General features: G+C 48.8%; 1 protein-coding gene across 3 annotated transcripts in view; it reads left to right on the top strand.

The window, feature by feature from the left end:
- Positions 1 to 4,184: 4,184 nt before the first annotated feature.
- L3MBTL2 (L3MBTL histone methyl-lysine binding protein 2) overlaps positions 4,185 to 17,772 on the top strand; it is a 29,787-nt gene continuing 16,199 nt past the window's right edge. Inside the window, exons 1-4 of one of the 3 annotated variants that reach the window (XM_054542947.2) lie at positions 4,185 to 4,269; positions 7,954 to 8,143; positions 11,809 to 12,046; positions 16,151 to 16,284. In XM_054542947.2, coding sequence (XP_054398922.1) covers positions 8,120 to 8,143; positions 11,809 to 12,046; positions 16,151 to 16,284 — 396 coding nt within the window. In that variant the 5' untranslated portion in view covers positions 4,185 to 4,269; positions 7,954 to 8,119. 3 annotated transcript variants of the gene reach the window in all.

Below are 17,772 nucleotides of genomic sequence, written 5' to 3' on the forward strand. Positions count from 1 at the left end.
GCCCGCCTTCCCGGCCACGTGACCTTTGGGCCCCGCCCATACCTGGAGTTGCGCACGGGTTCTTGGTGCGACCCCCTCCCACTGAGCTCTCGGGTCCGGACCTTCCCGGTGTCCCTGTGGGGCAGAGTCCCGTTGTGCAGAAGAGGCGAGTTGAGGCACGGTGGCAGGCGGGGCGTCCAAGCAGTTAGCGCCGCGCCTGGCCGCTCGTCCCCGCGGGAAAGCGTTGTCTCCCTTCCTTTGGATGGAATTGGAACGGCAGCTCTCGTAGCGCCCGAACTGTGCGGTCCTCGAGTTCACTGCTGTACCCACAGTGCGCAGAGCACAGGGGCACGCGGTACATTATTTGAATGAATAACTTTCTTATCCTGGCCCTTCTCTAACTCTCCCACTTCTGCTTGGGTCACCCGCCCCCTCCCCAGGAGTCTTATAAAATAACCGGGGGAAGAGGAGACAGAAGTGGCTCATATGGGTAAAAGCCCTTGTCCTGCAAATCAGTGACACAAGGGAGTTAGTCCATCCAATGTACCGTTTTAAAAAGATTGCTACGTAGAAAAATAATAGGATAGGGTAAGAGGAGAGCCCAGCTAGGAGCTTCAGTGGGATCCAGGGTTGATATGATGGTGGTCTGGATTTAAGTGATGGCAGTAGGGATAAAAAGAAGTAAAAATTCCAGCCTGGGCAACATAATGAGACCCTGTCTCTACAAAAAAAAAAAAAAAAAAAAAAAAAAAAAGTTGTTTTTTGTTTTTGTTTTTTCAATTATCCGTGTGATGTCTCACTCTTGTAGTCCCAGCTACTGGGGCGGGGGTTGGGGGTTGGCTGACCTGTGAGGCTTCACCAGGAGGTGGAGGCTGCAGTGAGTCGTGATCGTGCCACTGCACTCTAGCCTGGGCGACAGAGGGGACCCCGTCTCAAAAAAATAAATAGAAGTAAAAAATATTTGAGGTAGCTTTTGGAGAATAAACAGGATTTGCCGATGGATTGAACAATAAGGGATGGAGAGGGAGAAATCAAGAGGAAATCCCTTAGTGGTTGTAGTGCTATGTATTAAAGTGCAAAAACTGCCGGGCGCGGTGGCTCACGCCTGTAATCCCAGCACTTTGGGAGGTGGAGGCGGGTGGATCACTAGGTCAGGAGTTCAAGACCAGGCTGGCCAACATGGTGAAACCCTGTCTCTACTAAAAATGCAGCAATTAGCCTGGCATGGTGGTGCACGTCTTGTAGTCCCAGCTACTCGGGAGGCTGAGGGAGGAGAATCGCTTGAACTCGGGAAGCAGAGGTTTCAGTGAGCCAAGATCATGCCACTGCACTCTAGCTTGGGCGACAGTCAGTTTCAAAAAATAAACAAATAATAAGTGTGCAGTACTGGGCACAGTATATGGTAGTTATGATCATCCTATTAGACACTGGGATGGTAGCAACCAGCTGAGAAAAATAACCTTTATTCGTTGCTTAATCTTTTATTAATACTTTAGGAGCACAGCCATACATTTCACAGAGAATCTGCTAGTGACAAATCATCTTATTCATCAAATATTTATCTATTTATTTATTTGAGACAGAGTTTCGCTCTTTCTTGCCCAGGCTGGAGTGCAGTGGCCCAATCTCGGCTCACTGCAACCTCTGCCTCCTGGGTTCAAGCGATTATCCTGTCTCAGCCTCCCAAGTAGCTGGGATTATAGGTGCCTGCTGCCACGCCCAGCTAATTTTTGTATTTTTAGTAGAGACAGCGTTTCACCATGTTACCCAGGCAAGTCTCGAACTCCTGACCTCAGGTGATCTGCCCGCCTCAGCCTCCCAAAGTGCTGGGATTACAGGTGTGAGCCACTGCTCCTGGCCTCATCAAATATTTATTTAGTGCCTACTGTGCACCAGGCCCGGTGCTGGACTCTGGGAAAACACAGGTGAATTTCTGTCCTCACAGAGCTTCCTACCTCCTGCAGGGAGACAGCGAAGACTTATCAAACATCTAATTCCAACTGAGGAGGAATTTAGCAGGTGTTGTGATGGAGCCTAGGCAACAGGGGAAAGGCCTGCTAAGTAGGGAACATACCTTTATTTGCAGGGTAAGAAGGAGCCATTTCTGGGAAGGGAATTGTGGGGGAAGAGCATTTCAGGCAGAGACCCAGAATATAGGGACTGAGGTGGAGAAAAGTTCCAGTTAGCAGGAGAGCACAATGGAAAACCTGTGAAGGTTTTAAGCAGGAGAGTAAATTGATTTGATGTCTGTATTACATTTAGTGTCTGTGTGAAGAATGAACTGCAGGTGGATCAAGAGAAGAAGCAAGGGGGCCTGGTGCAGTGGCTTTGTGCCTGTAATCCCAGCACTTTGGGAGGCTGAGGGGTGTGGATTGCTTGAGTTCAGGAGTTTGAGACCAGCCTGGCCAACATGGCAAAACCCCGTCTCTATTAAAAATACAAAAATTAGCCAGGTGTATTATCACATGCCTGTAATCACAGCTACTAGGGAGGCTGAGACTGGATAATTGCTTGAACCCAGTGGGTGGAGGTTGCAGTGAGCCGAGATGGTGCCACTGCACTCCAGCCTGGGTGACAGAGTAAGACTCTGTCTCAAAAAAAAAAAAAAAGAAAAAGTAGAGAGACCAATTAGAAGGTTCCTGTGGGGCTGGGCTCTATGGCTCACACCTGTAATCCCAGCACTTTGGGAAGACAAGGTGGGTGGATTGCTTGAGTCCAGGAGTTCAAGACCAGCTTGGGCAACATGGAGAAACCCCCTCTCTACAAAAAATACAAAAAGTAGCCATGCCTGGTGGTGCACACCTGTGGTCCCCACTATTCAGGAGGCTGAGATGGGAGGATTGCTTGACCCTGGGAGGTTGGGGCTGCAGTGAGCTGTGATTGTACCACTGCACTCCAGCCGGGGGGGTGACAGGGCAAGACCCTACCTCAAAAAAAAAAAAAAAAAAAAGAAAAGAAAAAAAGACGTTTCTTGTGGCTGGATGTGGTGGCACACACCTGTAATCCCAGCACTTTGGGAGGCCAAGGCAAGTGGATCACTTGAGGTCAGGGTACTAGACCACCCTGTCCAACATGGTGAAACCCTGCCTCTACTAAAAAAAAATACAAGCTCAGCATGGTGGCACGTACCCATAGTCCCAGCTACTCCGGAGACTGAGGCAGGAGAATCGCTTGAACCTCAGAGGCAGAGGTTGCAGTGAGCTGAGATTGTGTCACTGTACTCCAGCCTGGGTGACAGAGCTTGACTCTGTTTCTTTTCTTTCTTTTTTTTTTTTTTTTTTTTTTGAGACGGAATCTCGCTCTGTCGTCCAGGCTGGAGTGCAGTGGCATGATCTCGGCTCACTGCAACCTCCACCTCCTGGGTTCAAGCAATTCTCTGCCTCAGCCTCCTGAGCAGCTGGGATTACAGGCACCCACCAACATACCCAGCTAATTTTTGTATTTTTAGTAGAGATGGTGTTTCACCATCTTGGCCAGGCTGGTCTTGAACTCCTGACCTCATGACCCACCTGCCTCGGTCTCCCAAAGTGCTGGGATTACAGGCATGAGGCACTGTGCCCGGCTGAGACTCCATTAAAAAAAAAACAAAAAAAAAACAGGTGCAGCGGCTCACGCTTGTAATCCTAATCCCAGCACTTTGGGAGGCCGAGGCAGGCAGATCACCTGAGGTCAGGAGTTCGAGACCAGCCTGACCAACACGGAGAAACCGTGTCTCTACTAAAAATACAAAATTAGGCCAGTCACGGTGGCTCACACCTGTAATCCCAGCTCTTTAGGGAGACTGACGTGGGTGGATTAACTGAGGTCAGGAGTTCGAGACCAGCCTGATCAACATGGTGAAACCCCATCTCTACTAAATACAAAAATTAGCCTGGCATGGTGGCGCATGCCTGTAATCCCAGCTACTCGGGAGGCTGAGGCAGGAGAATCGCTTGAACCCAGGAAGCAGAGGTTGCAGTGAGCTGTGATCACACCATTGCACTCTAGCTTGGGCAACAAGAGCGAAAATCCGTCTCCAAAAAACAAAAACAAAAACAAAAAATGCATACATCAACAGTACAAGGAAGTAAAAACCTGAGCATCCAGTTTCAGCGTTGGAAATAAGCAGAGCAGGAACACCAGTGACAGGAACCGTTGGCGTAAGTTGAAATGGCCGTTTATTAGGAATTCAGTTGAAACATCTTATTAAGCACAGGTTGCTAAGCAACAGTGGCCACTCCAAAACAGTAACAGTGTGGCAATTCCTTCTGCTATGGAGCTCCTGGGCAGGGGTTTCATCCTGCAGCAAAGGTACCCTTTTTGGCTGGACTAATTCATCCCTCTGCATGTGGACCTAATACACTCCTCTCTTTTAAGGCCCTCCCTCTGTGCATCACTGTCCCTCTGTCTGGGATCATTGATCTGTCTCTCTCTACTGGACCACTCCCAATAGCAACACAAATGTGCTCTTCTGTTCCAGACTATGTACATAAATCCCTTGAACTCACCTCCTCTGCTCTATGCCCTGCCATTGTGCTATTCCACCCAGACAGCTTTTTTGTTGTTGTTGGTTTTTGTTTTTTTTTTGAGAGAAAATCTCGCCCTGTCGCCCAGGCTGGAGTGCAGTGGCATAATCTCGGCTCACTGCGTCCTCCGCCACCCTGATTCAAGCAATTCTCCTGTCTCAGCCTCCTGAGTAGCTGGTACTACAGGCGCATGTCACCATATCTGGCTAATTTTTGTAGTTTTAGCACAGATGGGGTTTCACCATATTGGTCAGGCTGGTCTCGAGCTCCTGACCTCAGGTGATCCACCTGCCTCAGCCTCCCAAAGTGCTCGGATTACAGGCATGAGCCACTGTGCCTGGCCAGTATTTTTCTATTTTTAGTAGAGATGGGTTTTCACCATGTTAGCCAGGCTGGTCTCAAACTCCTGACCTCAAGTGATCCACCCACCTCAGCCTCCCAAGTAGCTGGGACTATACGCTTGTGCCACCACGCCAGGCTAATATTTTGTATTTTTTAAAAATCAAGACAGGGTTTTCACCATGTTGGCCAGGGTGGTCTAGAATTCCCCCTTTTTTTTTTTCTAGGCTGGTGTGCAATGGCACGATCTCAGCTCACTGCAAGTTCCGCCTCCCAGGTTCAAGCGATTCTCCTGCCTCAGCCTCCCGAGTAGCTGGGATTACAGGCACGCCTCACCAAGCCCGGCTAATTTTTGTATTTTTAGTAAAGATGGGGTTTCACCATGTCAGCCAGGCTGGTCTTGAACTCCTGACCTCAGGTGATCCTCCCACCTTGGCCTCCCAAAGTCCTGGGATTACAGGTATGAGCCACCGCATCTGGCAGAACTCCTGATATCAAGTTATCCACCTGCCTCAGCCTCCCAAAGTGCTGGGATTACAGGTGTGAGCCACCATGTCCAGCCAGACAACTTTTTTTTTTCTCTGTCACCAGGGTAGAGTGCAGTGGCATGAACATGGTTCACTGTAGCCTCAACCTCCTGGGCTCAAGCAATCCTCCCTCCTCAGCCTCCAGAGTATCTGGGACCACAGGTGCACGCCACCACACTTGGCTAATTTTTTAAAATTTTTAGCCGGGTGCAGTGGCTCAGGCCTGTGATTCCAGCACTTTGGGAGGCCAAGGCAGGCGGATCACAAGGTCAGGAGATAAAGACCATTCGCCCAGGTGGGCGAATCACCTGAGGTCAAGAGTTCGAGACCAGCCTGACCAACATGGAGAAACCCCATCTCTACTAAAAATACAAAACAACAACAACAACAACAACAACAACAAAAACAAAAAAAATTAGCCAGGCGTGGTGGTGCATTCCTGTAATCCTAGCTACTTGGGAGGCTGAGGCAGGAGAATTGCTTGAACCTGGGAGGCAGAGGTTGTGATGAGCTGAGATTGCGCCATTGCACTCAAGCATGGGCAATGAGAGTGAAACTCTGTCTAAACAAACAAACAAACAAAAAAAACTCTAATGCCTTTCCCTTGCACAGAATAAAATCCAAGCACTCCACAAGACCCTGAATGGCCTGGTCCCAGCTTTCTCTAAAACCTCGCCTTGTATCACCCTCTCCATCTTTTGCTCTATCCATCTACTCTCTCTGTCTTTCTGTTTATTGCATACCAAGCTTGAGTTGGCCCCAGGACCTTTGCACTTGCTGTTCCACCAATGTGGCCTTTGCATTTGCTGAACCAACCTTTTTCTTTTTTTTTCACCACTGTCTTATTCCAGAACATTTATTTATTTGTTTATTTATTTTGAGATGGAGTCTTGCTCTGTTGCCCAGGCTGGAATGTAGTGGTGCAATCTCGGCTCACTGCAACCTCTGACTCCCTTGTTCAAGCGATTCTCCTGCCTTAGCCTCCCAAGTAGCTGGGATTACAGACACCCGTCACCACACCCAGCTAATTTTTGTATTTTTAATAGAGATAGGGTTTCACCATCTTGACCAGGCTGGTCTCAATCTCCTGACCTTGTGTGATCTGTCTGCCTTGGCCTCCCAAAGTGCTGGGATTACAGGCATGATCCACTGCACCTGGCCAGGTCAATGAGTTTTAAAGATCACCTGTGTGGATTAAAGGTGAAGATTTAAAAAGGGTGACCACGGGAGGCGGAGGTTGCGAGCGGAGATCCCACTGCACTCCAGCCTGGGTGACAGAGGGAGACTCCATCTTAATCAATCAATCAATCAATCAATACAAGAAAGAAAGAAAGGGTGACCAGTTGAAGGGCTGCTGTAATGGGCCAGTGGCTTGTATTAGAGTGGTAGTGGTGGAGGAAATACAGGATATATTTTGTAGGTAGAAAAACCAACACGTTGACAGCATGGATACAGGGGTTTAGGATGGAAGGTGTTGAAGGAAAGAAAGACATCTAGGAAGAGTTTCACATCTCCACGGCAGACTTCAAATTTAGGCATATATTTTATATGTATTCAGCCTCCACATATTGCATTTAGAGTCTCAATTAATTCATTGGGACACGGCATGGCATAGGGAAGGAATTTGTACTAAATTTGGAATCCCAATCCTGTGTGATCTTCGAAAGTGCCTAAACCTGAAGAGCCACCACTTCTTCTTTCAAACGGTGATAGGATGTCTAAGGGTTTGAAAAGATGTTTGCAAAGCTCCACAACAGCACGTAGAACTCAGGGTGTCTAAGGAGGTTGTGGGAAACCCTAACGGGATGAGGCAGAGCGCCTCAGATTCGAGGTTTTTACCCAGGAGAGAGTGGTGAAGGAGGAATGTTGTAAGATTTTGAGCAGGCTGGACATTTACAGTATTGAGAAAAAGAATATTCCGGTTTCAGCCGGGCGCGGTGGCTCACGCCTGTAATCCCAGCACTTTGGGAGGCCGAGGCGGGTGGATCACGAGGTCAGGAGTTCAAGACCAGCCTGGTGAAACCCCGTCTGTACTAAAAAATACAAAAATTAGCCGGGCTTGGTGGCGGGCGCCTGTAGTCCCAGCTACTTGGGAGGCTGAGGCAGGAGAATCACTTGAACCCGGAAGGCGGAGGTTGCAGTGAACCGAGATCGCACCACTGCACTCCAGCCTGGGCGACAGGGCAAGACTTCGTCTCAAGAAAACACACACACACACACACACACACACACACACACACACACACACACACACTATTCCAGTTTCTTTCTTTTTTTCTTCTTTTTAATCTGGAGTATTCCAGTTTCTGCCTGAGTTGGAAATGAGTCCCTCTGCTATGCATCCCAGCAAAAAGGCACCTTAAATATGTAACCCGGGAGAGTACGAGGTTATTCCTAGAGTCTGGAACAGTGAGTATCATAGGTGCTCAATAACCGTTTAGGGAAGAATAACATCCCAGTGAAGTCAAGAGGTTGGCGTAATTGGAACACTCGGCGTGAGGCGCACCAGGTTTCCAGCGCCCCTGGTTTCCACGTCGCTATGGTAACGCCTCACCCTGCACACATGCGAACTACAATTCCCTTAACCGCCCGCGGCTTCCCAGCCCACAGGGAGAGAATGGCGCGAGCAGGCACGGAACCGGCTTTTCCTCCTTCCTGAAGTGTGATTGGCCCGCGGCTCAGGGAGGTCACCAATGAGTGCTCTCGCGGAGAGCGACGAGGCCAATATGGCTTCCTGCACCTGGTGACGCTTGGCGAAACTGAGGTCTCATGGAGAAGCCCCCGAGTATTGAGGTGAGAAGGAGACGACTTAGCGTGACTGGGAAAGGGAACCCCGAGAGCCTCGCTCTGTGGGCCCTTCTTTAGGGCTTTTAGCGACGCCTGGAGGGTGGAGGGTGGAAGGATGGATAAACTGAGGTAGTTAAACTGAGCCAGGGCCAGAGGCAATTGGCGTTACTTTTTGCTTCTCTCCTGCTGGGGCCAGCGTTCGGCGAGGAGTTCAGGGAGGAACTGCCGTCCTTGGCCTGGGGGAAGGGGAGCTAGGTTTAGGATCTGAGAGCTCCTGAATCTTCCTTATCCTGCTTGTCTCGTGGCCGTGTTGTTTAGGGCTCGTGAGGCCTGTTACATGAGGTGGGAAGTGAAGGGAGATTAAAATTGGGTGAACATCACTCCTTGTCTGTAACGTTCACGTGCATTATCTTCCAGTACACTCACAGCAATCATGTATTATTCTTTCGTTTTTGTCGTTCAAGCCACTGAGGCTTAGAGGTGGTGCGACGCCCCAGGAAGTTACCCCGGCTGGAAAGTGAGGGAGGTTGGCACTAAGTCTGTCCGCCTCCGAAACTTTGCCTGTTATGCTTTTCACACTGTACTGCAACCTGGAACCCACTCATCCTTTTTTTTCTTTCAGACGGAGTCTCGCTCTGTCGCCCAGGCTGGAGTGCAGTGGCACGATCTAGGCTCACTGCAACCTCCGTCTCCCGGGTTCAAGCAATTCTGTCTCCACCTCCCATGTTCCTGGGATTACAGGCATGTGCCACCACACCCGGCTAATTTTTGTATTTTTAGTAGAGACGAGGTTTCGCCATGTTGGTCGGACTGGTCTTGAACTCCTGACCTCAGGTGATCTGCCCGCTTCACCTCGGCCTCCCAAAGTGCTGGGATTACAGGCGTGAGCCACTGCACCCCGCCTCATCCTTTAATCATTTGGTTTCTGGGCACCTTATATTTGTTTTAAGAGACGGGGTGTTCCTATGTTGCCCTGGCTGGAGTGCAGTGGTTACTCACAGGCGTGATGACAATGCACTGCAGCCTCGAACTCTTGGGCTCAAGCAATCCTTACACCTCAGCCTCCTAAGTAGCTGGGACTATAGGTGGTCTCTGTCACCCTGCCTGACAAGGGTACCTATATTTGAATTGTTTCCTTGCTGGGCGCAGTGGCTCACGCCTGTAATCCCAGCACTTTGGGAGGCCGAGGCAGGCGGATCACGAGGTCAGGAGATCGAGACCATCCTGGCTAATATGGTGAAACCCCATCTCTACTAAAAATACAAAAAAATTAGCCGGGCGTGGTGGCAGGCGGGAGGCTGAGGTGGGTGAATGGCATGAACCTGGGAGGCGGAGCTTGCAGTGAGCCGAGATCGGGCCACTGCACTCCAGCCTGGACAACAGAGCGAGACTCCGTCTCAAAAAAAAAGGAAAAAAAGAAGTTTCCTTTCTAGCATATTTGCATGTGTAGTTGCAAATATAAGGTGGAATAGCTCAAACATTTTGCAAAGGTAAAGGAGAATAATCATGTGGAGAATGAGAATAGCAAGTCACACTTTTAGAGCTGTTACTGACTGCTGGAAATAGAATTAGGCTTTACATATCTTATCTCAATCTTCGTAAGAATTCTCTAAAGAAAGCTTATTACCTCTCTTGTAATGATGACAGCAGCAAGATAAAATACGCACAAAATCACACAGTTAATAAATGTTAGAGCCAGGATTCAAACCCAGGCAAAGCAGAGTCTATGCTTTCAACCAGTAAAAATTGGCAACCTTTATTGAGCACTTACTATATTCAAGTCACTATTCTGAGTGCTTTGCCTGTATTGTCTCTTTCTTCTCCCCCAAATCCTTTTTTTTTTTTTTTTTTTTTTGAGGCAGGGTTGCTCTCTGTCACCCAGGCTGGAATGCAGTGGTGCAATCATAGCTAACTGCAGCCTTGACCTCCCTGGCTCAAGAGATCCTCCTACCTCAGCCTCCCTAACCAAAACGCCCAGCTAATTTTTTCCATTTTTTGCAGAGACAGGGTTTCCCTATGTTGTCCAGTCTGGTCTTGAACTCCTAGGCTCAAGCAATCCTCCTGTCTCGGCCTCCCAAAGTGCTGGGATTACAGGCGTGAGCCACCGCACGCAGTTTTTTTTTTTTTCTTTGGAGACAGAATGGCATTCTCTTGCTCAGGCTGGATTGCAGTGGCATGGTTATGGCTCACTATAGCCTTAGACCTCCCAGGCTCAAGCAGTCCTTCCACCTCAGCTCCAAGAAGCTGGGACTACAGGCTCATGCCACCACACCTGGCTAATTTTTTTTTCTTTTGTAGCGATGGGGTCTTGCTGTGTTGCCAAGGCTGGTCTCAAACTCCTGGGCTCAAGCAATCCACCTGCCTCAGCCTCCCAAAGTGCTGGGATTACAGATGTGAACCACCGTATCCAGCCTCTTCACACATTTTCTGTTACATGCTGGGTAGATTCATATACGTTATCTCGTTTGCATCTCATGAGTCAAATATTTTTATTTTATAGATGAGAAAGTTGAAGCCCACAGAAGTTAAATGACTTGCCCAAGGCCCTATAGCTAGTTAGGATCAGAGCTGAATCTAGCGCTATAGTACACACCAAGATGCCACAGTTATCTGTGTGTCATCTGCCTCTCCGATCCTCTTTGGAGCAGTCTAGGTCCCAAATTAACTTTTCTGTGACTTAAATTGTTTCTGAGTTGAGATCATTTTGATGTATATTGAACGGGGAAGAATTTTTCTTTTTGAGACAGCATCTCACTCTTGTCACCAGGCTGGAGTGCAGTGGCGCAATCTTAGCTCACTGCAACCTCCGCCTCCCGGGTTCAAGCAGTTCTCTGCCTCCGCCTCCCAAGTACCTGGCATTACAGGCACCCACCACCACACCCGGCCAATTTTTGTATTTTTAGTAGAGACGGGGTTTCACCATCTTGGCCAGGTTGGTCTTGAACTCCTGACCTTGTGATCCACACACCTTGGCCTCCGAAAGTACTGGGATTACAGGTGTGGGCCACCGTGCCTGGCTAAGAATTAATTTATAATATATCTTCTACCCCAGAAAGTCTTTGTGAAGTACCTTAGGATATTTCACTTTTTTTTTTTTTTTTTTTGAGATAGAGTCTTGCTCTGTCACGCAGACTGGAGTGCAGTGGCACGATCTCGGCTCACTACAACCTCTGCCTCCTGGGTTCAAGCGATTCTCTGCCCCAGCCTCGCAAGTAGCTGGACTAGAGGTGCCCGCCACCACGCCTGGCTAATTTTTTCTTGTATTTTTTAGTAGAGACAGGGTTTCACCCTCTTGGCCAGGCTGGTCTCGAACTCCTGACCTCAGGTGATCTGCCGGCCTCGGCCTCCCAAAGTGCTAGGATTACAGGCGTGAGCCACCGCACCTGGCCCACATTGTTATACAATATTCTATCTGAACCATGTCAAAATATCATCATTTGTAAATCCAGAGGAGCCTGGTGAATTCCTAACACATATTTTCTGTCTTGTTAAGCTGTTGAATTGCATCACGGTGGAGAAGTGTGTAAATAGGAGTAATAATCTTGGTGTTTGTAAAAGGGGTATTTGAAAGGTTCCCGAAAGTGTGAGGGGCTGATAGCAGATCTGCAGCTTCTCCCCCCGTGCACTAAAGCCAGTCATAATTCTACCTGGTTTGTGTCATCCTCCATTAGGAGACCCCATCTTCAGAACCAATGGAAGAAGAGGAAGATGATGACTTGGAGCTGTTTGGTGGCTATGATAGTTTCCGGAGTTATAACAGCAGTGTGGGCAGTGAGAGCAGCTCCTATCTGGAGGAGTCAAGTGAAGCAGAAAATGAGGATCGGGAAGCAGGGGAACTGCCGACCTCCCCGCTGCATTTGCTCAGCCCCGGGACTCCTCGCTCCTTGGATGGCAGTGGTTCTGAGCCAGGTGCCTTCAGAGTGTCCCCGAGGATGGAGAGGAGGATTATAGAGGAGATTATAGAGGAAGAGGGGGATGGATATAGGCTATATGGGCAGAGCCATCCAGATGTAAAAGGCTGTTAACTGATTTCTAAGGGATCAGATGTGTAAGGACCTGTAAGGGAGAAGAAGCACCCCAGATAGCCACTGTGTTAACTTCCTTTGCTGAAGTCTGATTTCTTTTTTTTTCTGAGACTTGAGTCTTGCCCTGTTGCCCAGGATGGAGTACAGTGGCATGATCTCAGCTCACTGCAACCTCCACCTCCTGAGTTCAAGTGATTTTCGTGCCTCAGCCTTCCGAGTAGCTGGGTATTCCTACCACCACACCCAGCTAACTTTTGTATTATTTATTTATTTATTATTTTTTTTTTTTGAGACGGAGTCTCGCTCTGTCACCCAGGCTGGAGTGCAGTGGCGCGATCTCGGCTCACCGCAAGCTCTGCCTCCTGGGTTCACGCCATTCTCCTGCCTCAGCCTCCCTAGTAGCTGGGACTACAGGCACCTGCCACGACGCCCGGCTAATTTTTTGTATTTTTAGTAGAGATAGGGTTTCACCGTGTTAGCCAGGATGGTCTCGATCTCCTGACCTCGTGATCCACCCGCCTCAGCCTCCCAAAGTGCTGGGATTACAGGCGTGAGCCACCGCGCCCGGCCTAACTTTTGTATTTTTAGTAGAGGCGGGGTTTCAGCATGTCAGCCAGGCTGGTCTGGAACTCCTGAACTCAGGTGATTCACCCACCTCGGCTTCCCAAAGTGCTGGAATTACAGGAGTGAGCCACTGTGCCCGGCCTTAGTCTAATTTCAAATTGTGACTTCATTCATTCTTTCATACAACTAATGTGTATTCAGCACAGATTAGATGCCACTGAGTAGCATGGTGCTGCTTTTTTGTCTAAGTATATCGTGGATTTCCAACCTGGATATTGAGAAGATAGGAAACCTCAAGTGTTTTGGTTACTTTCTGAGAAGGGACAAACAACTTGTGGTTTGGAAGTCAGGGTGGGAGTGGGGAGGTAATACATGATAAAGTGACCCTGGGTAGGAGGATTGGGTTGGGGGCAGGCAGATGAGAAACCCTATGGATCATCTGGAAGCCAGTTGACTTCGGAAATGTGATGCTTGGACAGCTGCTGAACCCCTGTGTCAGGGCCTCCCATGTATGGACTGCCTGTGAAGAGAGGCAGGCTAGATAGTCTGTGAGGACACTGCCATCCCTTAGATCCCAAACTTTTTTTGTTTTATTTTGAGACAGGGTCTCACTCTGTCACCCTGGCTGGAGTGCAGTGGTGTGAAAATGGCTCACTGCAGCCTTGACCTCCTGGGCTCAGGCAATCCTTCCACCTCAGCCTCCTGAGTAGCTGAGACTACATGCGCACGCCACCATGCCTGGCTAATTTTTGTATTTTTTTTTGTAGAGACAGGGTTTTGCCATATTGCCCAGGCTGGTCTTGAACTCCCAAGCTCAAGTGATCACCCACCTTGGCCTCCCAAAGTGCTAGGATTACAGGCATGAGCCACCGCACCCAGCCCCAAACTCGTTAGAAGAGTAATCTAATACTCTTTGCAGTTGAATCTTATTTCCTTTTTTTTTTTTTTTGAGACGGAGTCTCCCTTTGTCACCCAGGCGGGAATGCAGTGGCACGATTTAGGCCCACTGCAAGTTCCGCCTCCCGGGTTCAAGCCATTCTCCTGCCTCAGCCTCCCCAGCAGCTGGGACTACAGGCATCCGCCACCACACCCAGCTAATTTTTTTTGTATTTTTAGTAGAGACGGGGTTTCACCATGTTAGCCAGGATGGTCCCGATCTCCTGACCTTGTGATCCGCCCTCCTTGGCCTCCCAAAGTGCTGGGATTACAGGCGTGAGCCACCGCACCCGGCTTTTTTTTTTTTTTTTTTTTTGAGACAGAGTCTTGCTGTGTCACCAAGGCTGGAGTGTAGTGGCGTGATCTCGGCTCACTGCAAGCTCCACCTCCTGGGTTCATGCCATTCTCCTGCCTCAGCCTCCCAAGTAGCTGGGACTACAGGTGCCCTCCACCATGCTCAGCTAATTTTTTGTATTTTTTAGTAGAGACGGGGTTTCACCGTGTTAGCCAGGATGGTCTCGATCTCCTGACTATGTGATCCGCCTGCCTCGGCCTCCCAAAGTGCTGGGATTGCAGGTGTGAGCCACCGCGCCCTGCCTTATTTCCTTTCTATTTATATTGTCTTCTTTTCATCCCTTGCCTTTTATCTTTCTCCCTTCTATCCTCTTCCAGCCCTTCTCTTAGAATCTTAGGATTTAGAACTAGAAGGAACCATTAGAGACCACTTAGACCAGGGGTTCTGCACATTAGAATCATCTAGGGGAGCTTTTAACAAACTACAGGTGCCAGTATCCCATCACAGACCAATTCATTAGAATTTTAGGTTCAGGCTTTTTTTTTTTTGAGACAGCGTTTCACTTTTGTTGCCCAGGCTGGAGTGCAGTAGTGCCATCTCAGCTCACTGCAACCTCTGCCTCACAGGTTAAAGGGATTCTCCTGCCCCAGCCTCCCGAGTAGCTGGGATTATAGACGCCCACCACCATGCCCGGCTAACTTTTTTGTATTTTTAGTAGAGACGGGGTTTCATCATGTTGGCCAGGATGGTCTCGATCTCCTGACCTTGTGATCCTCCCGCCTCGGCCTCCTAAAGTGCTGAGATTACAGGTGTGAGCCACCGCGCCCAGCCAGCTCAGGCATTTTTAAAAGCTCCCCAGGTGGGTCTAATAGTGAAGTCATGGGCCAGGCATGGTGGCTCACGCCTGTAATCCCAACACTTTGGGAGGCCGAGGCAGGCGGATCACCTGAGGTCAGGAGTTCAAGACCAGCCTGCTCAACATGGTGAAACCCCGTCTCTACTAAAGATACAAAAAATTAGCCGGGCGTGGTGTCGGGCGCCTATAGTCCCAGCTACTCAGGAGGCTGAGGCAGGAGAATCCCCTGAACCCAGGAGTCGGAGGTTACAATGAGCCAAGATGGTGCCACTGCACTCCAGACTGGGCAACAAGAGCAAAACTCCATCTCAAAAAAAAAAAAAAGTGAAGTCACGATTAAAACACTGATCTAGCTGGGTGCATTGGCTCACGCCTGTAATCCCAACACTTTGGGAGGCCGACGCAGGCAGATCACGAGGTCAGGAGATTGAGACCATCCTGGCTAACATGGTGAAACCCTGTCTCTACTAAAAACAAAAAAATTAGCTGGGTGTGGTGGCGGTGCCTGTAGTCCCAGCTACTCGGAAGGCTGTTACAGGAGAATGGCGTGAACCCGGGAGACAGAGCTTGCAGTGAGCCGAGATTGCGCCAGTGTACTCTAGGCTGGGCGACAGAGCAAGGCTCCGTCTCAAAAATAAATAAATAAAACACTGATCTAGTTCAGTCCCTTTACTATATAGATGAGAAAATAGAGCCGCAGAGGTTAAGTGACTTTGGCACTTTTTCTTCCTATAAATTTTTTCACTTTTTTTGAGACAGTGTCTTACTTTGTTGCCCAGGCTAGAGGTACAGTGGTGCAGTCATGGCTCACTGCAGCCTCAACCTCCTGTGCTCAAGCAGTTTCCCCTCGCCAACTTTAACCTCCCAAGAAACTGGGACAACAGGCTGGTGCCATCACACCTGGCTTTTTTTTTTTTTTGGCAACAAGGTCTTGCTGTGTTGCCCAGGATGGTCTCAAATTCTTGCCCTCAAGCAATCCTCCCTCCTTGGCCTCCCAAACTGCTGGGATTACAGACAGGAGCTACCATGCCTAGTTTCTTCTCAGTTTCCTCTCACAAACTTTTCAACACTCACCTGTTCCCCCAGTCGTCCTCATGGATTTTCATTAGCCCCTCTGTTGACATCTGCAGCCAAGGGAGGCCAAGCAGCAGCACTTTGTTCAGGTAGATTCAGGATATACGCACCAGTACCTCCCACTCCTCCTCTTATTCCATTAGCCTTTGTGGGGGCAGGGGCTCACCTGGTTAATGCAGTGCCCCAGGTTTTGAAGGGCCCATCATTTTGTTTGCTTTGAGGTGGCCATATCGGGTGAGTCATGTGCTAAGTTCTCTTCCCAGCTGTCTGTGAGATGTGTGGTATCGTGGGTACAAGGGAAGCCTTCTTCTCCAAGACCAAGAGGTTCTGCAGCGTCTCCTGCTCCAGGAGCTACTCCTCCAATTCCAAGAAAGCCAGTATCTTGGCTAGATTACAGGTGAGAGGCAGCCACTTGGATCCTTCCCGGTGCTTTTGGTGCTGAGATAGGAACCACCAAGTGACTGAAGGCCAGGGCCGGGAAAGTTTGAAAAGGTCCTTGCTTGTGGCCAGCTGGTATTTATTATGTTCTCAAACTTCAGAGGACAGAAGAATCCATTTGTGGAGCTTTTTAAATTATAGGTTCCTGAAGCTACCCTCCATTACCTACCGTCATCCCCCAGAGTCTGGTGTATTCAGTACCTTTTAAACAAGAACTATGGGGGAGTCTGACACCCTTGGTCTTCACCCCACACTTTTATAAATCCTTTCAAAGGAAATTGGGAAACAGGCCCAAGGTTCACCAGCCATGGTGGCTTCAGGAAGACCGTGCCTCATCTGACTCCATGTCACAGGCAGCTACCTAGAAAGTCTTGCCAATTTTCTAAATTACTGACATTTATAGAATCTTTAGAGATGAAAAGATTCTTGGATGTGGTGTTGAACCCACACATTTATTGATAAGTATACTGAGGTCCAGAGAGGTAGAATGACATACCTAGTGTGGCTCTGTAGGACGAGAATGGCGGAATTGAGGCTGGAACCTCATCTCAGGGGCCTGATCTTACACTGATTCCCCGTAGCTGGGACCAGCATCCGCAACACTGCTTCCCAAATTCGCCTGCATGTTGGGATCACCTGGAAAGTTTAAAAAATATTGATGCTGGTCGGGCACTGTGGCTCACGCCTATAATCCCAGCACTTTGGGAGGCTGAGGCGGGCGGATCACAAGGTCAGGAGAACGAGACCATCCCGGCCAACATGATGAAACCCCATCTCTACTAAAAATACAAAAATTAGCCAGGCGTGGTGTTGTGCGCCTGTAGTCCCAGTTACTCAGGAGGCTGAGGCAGGAGATTCGCTTGAACTTGGGAAGTGGAGGTTGCAGTGAGCCGAGATCGTGCCACTGCACTCCAGCCTGGGGGGATAAAAAATTATGTAAAAAAAATATATTGATGCTTGGGTCCTACTCCGAAAGATTCTGATTTAACTGGGATGGCGTGTAGTCTGGACAGAGATTGAAAGAGCTCCCAGGTGATCCTAATGTGCAGCAAAGTTTGAGCACCACCGATGTTTATTAGAAATTGCTGTGTCCCAGATCCTTCTGCTTACTGCTTCATACACTGTCGCCTTTGTGAGACTATTACCATTGTTTCCCTATTTTGTAGATTTTAGTCAAGGCACCGAAAGATCCCTCTCTTCAGAGAGCTAAGAATAATATTGGTAATATTAATAGCTATAGTTTGGGAGTACTTGCTAAGGGCTTGACATTCTCAGTCCAATAACGATCTTAAAAAATTTGATTTTAAAAAAAATTCCTGTTTATAAAGGCTCAGAAATTTTAGTAACTTACTTAAAGGTATACAACTAAAAATTGTAGAACTGGGATTTGCCCCTAGGTTTGTTTGGGACTTAAACCCAGATTTCTGCTTCACTGATCTCTTTAGTA

This window comes from Pongo abelii, chromosome 23, assembly GCF_028885655.2.
Source record: "Pongo abelii isolate AG06213 chromosome 23, NHGRI_mPonAbe1-v2.0_pri, whole genome shotgun sequence".
Taxonomy (NCBI): domain Eukaryota; kingdom Metazoa; phylum Chordata; class Mammalia; order Primates; family Hominidae; genus Pongo; species Pongo abelii.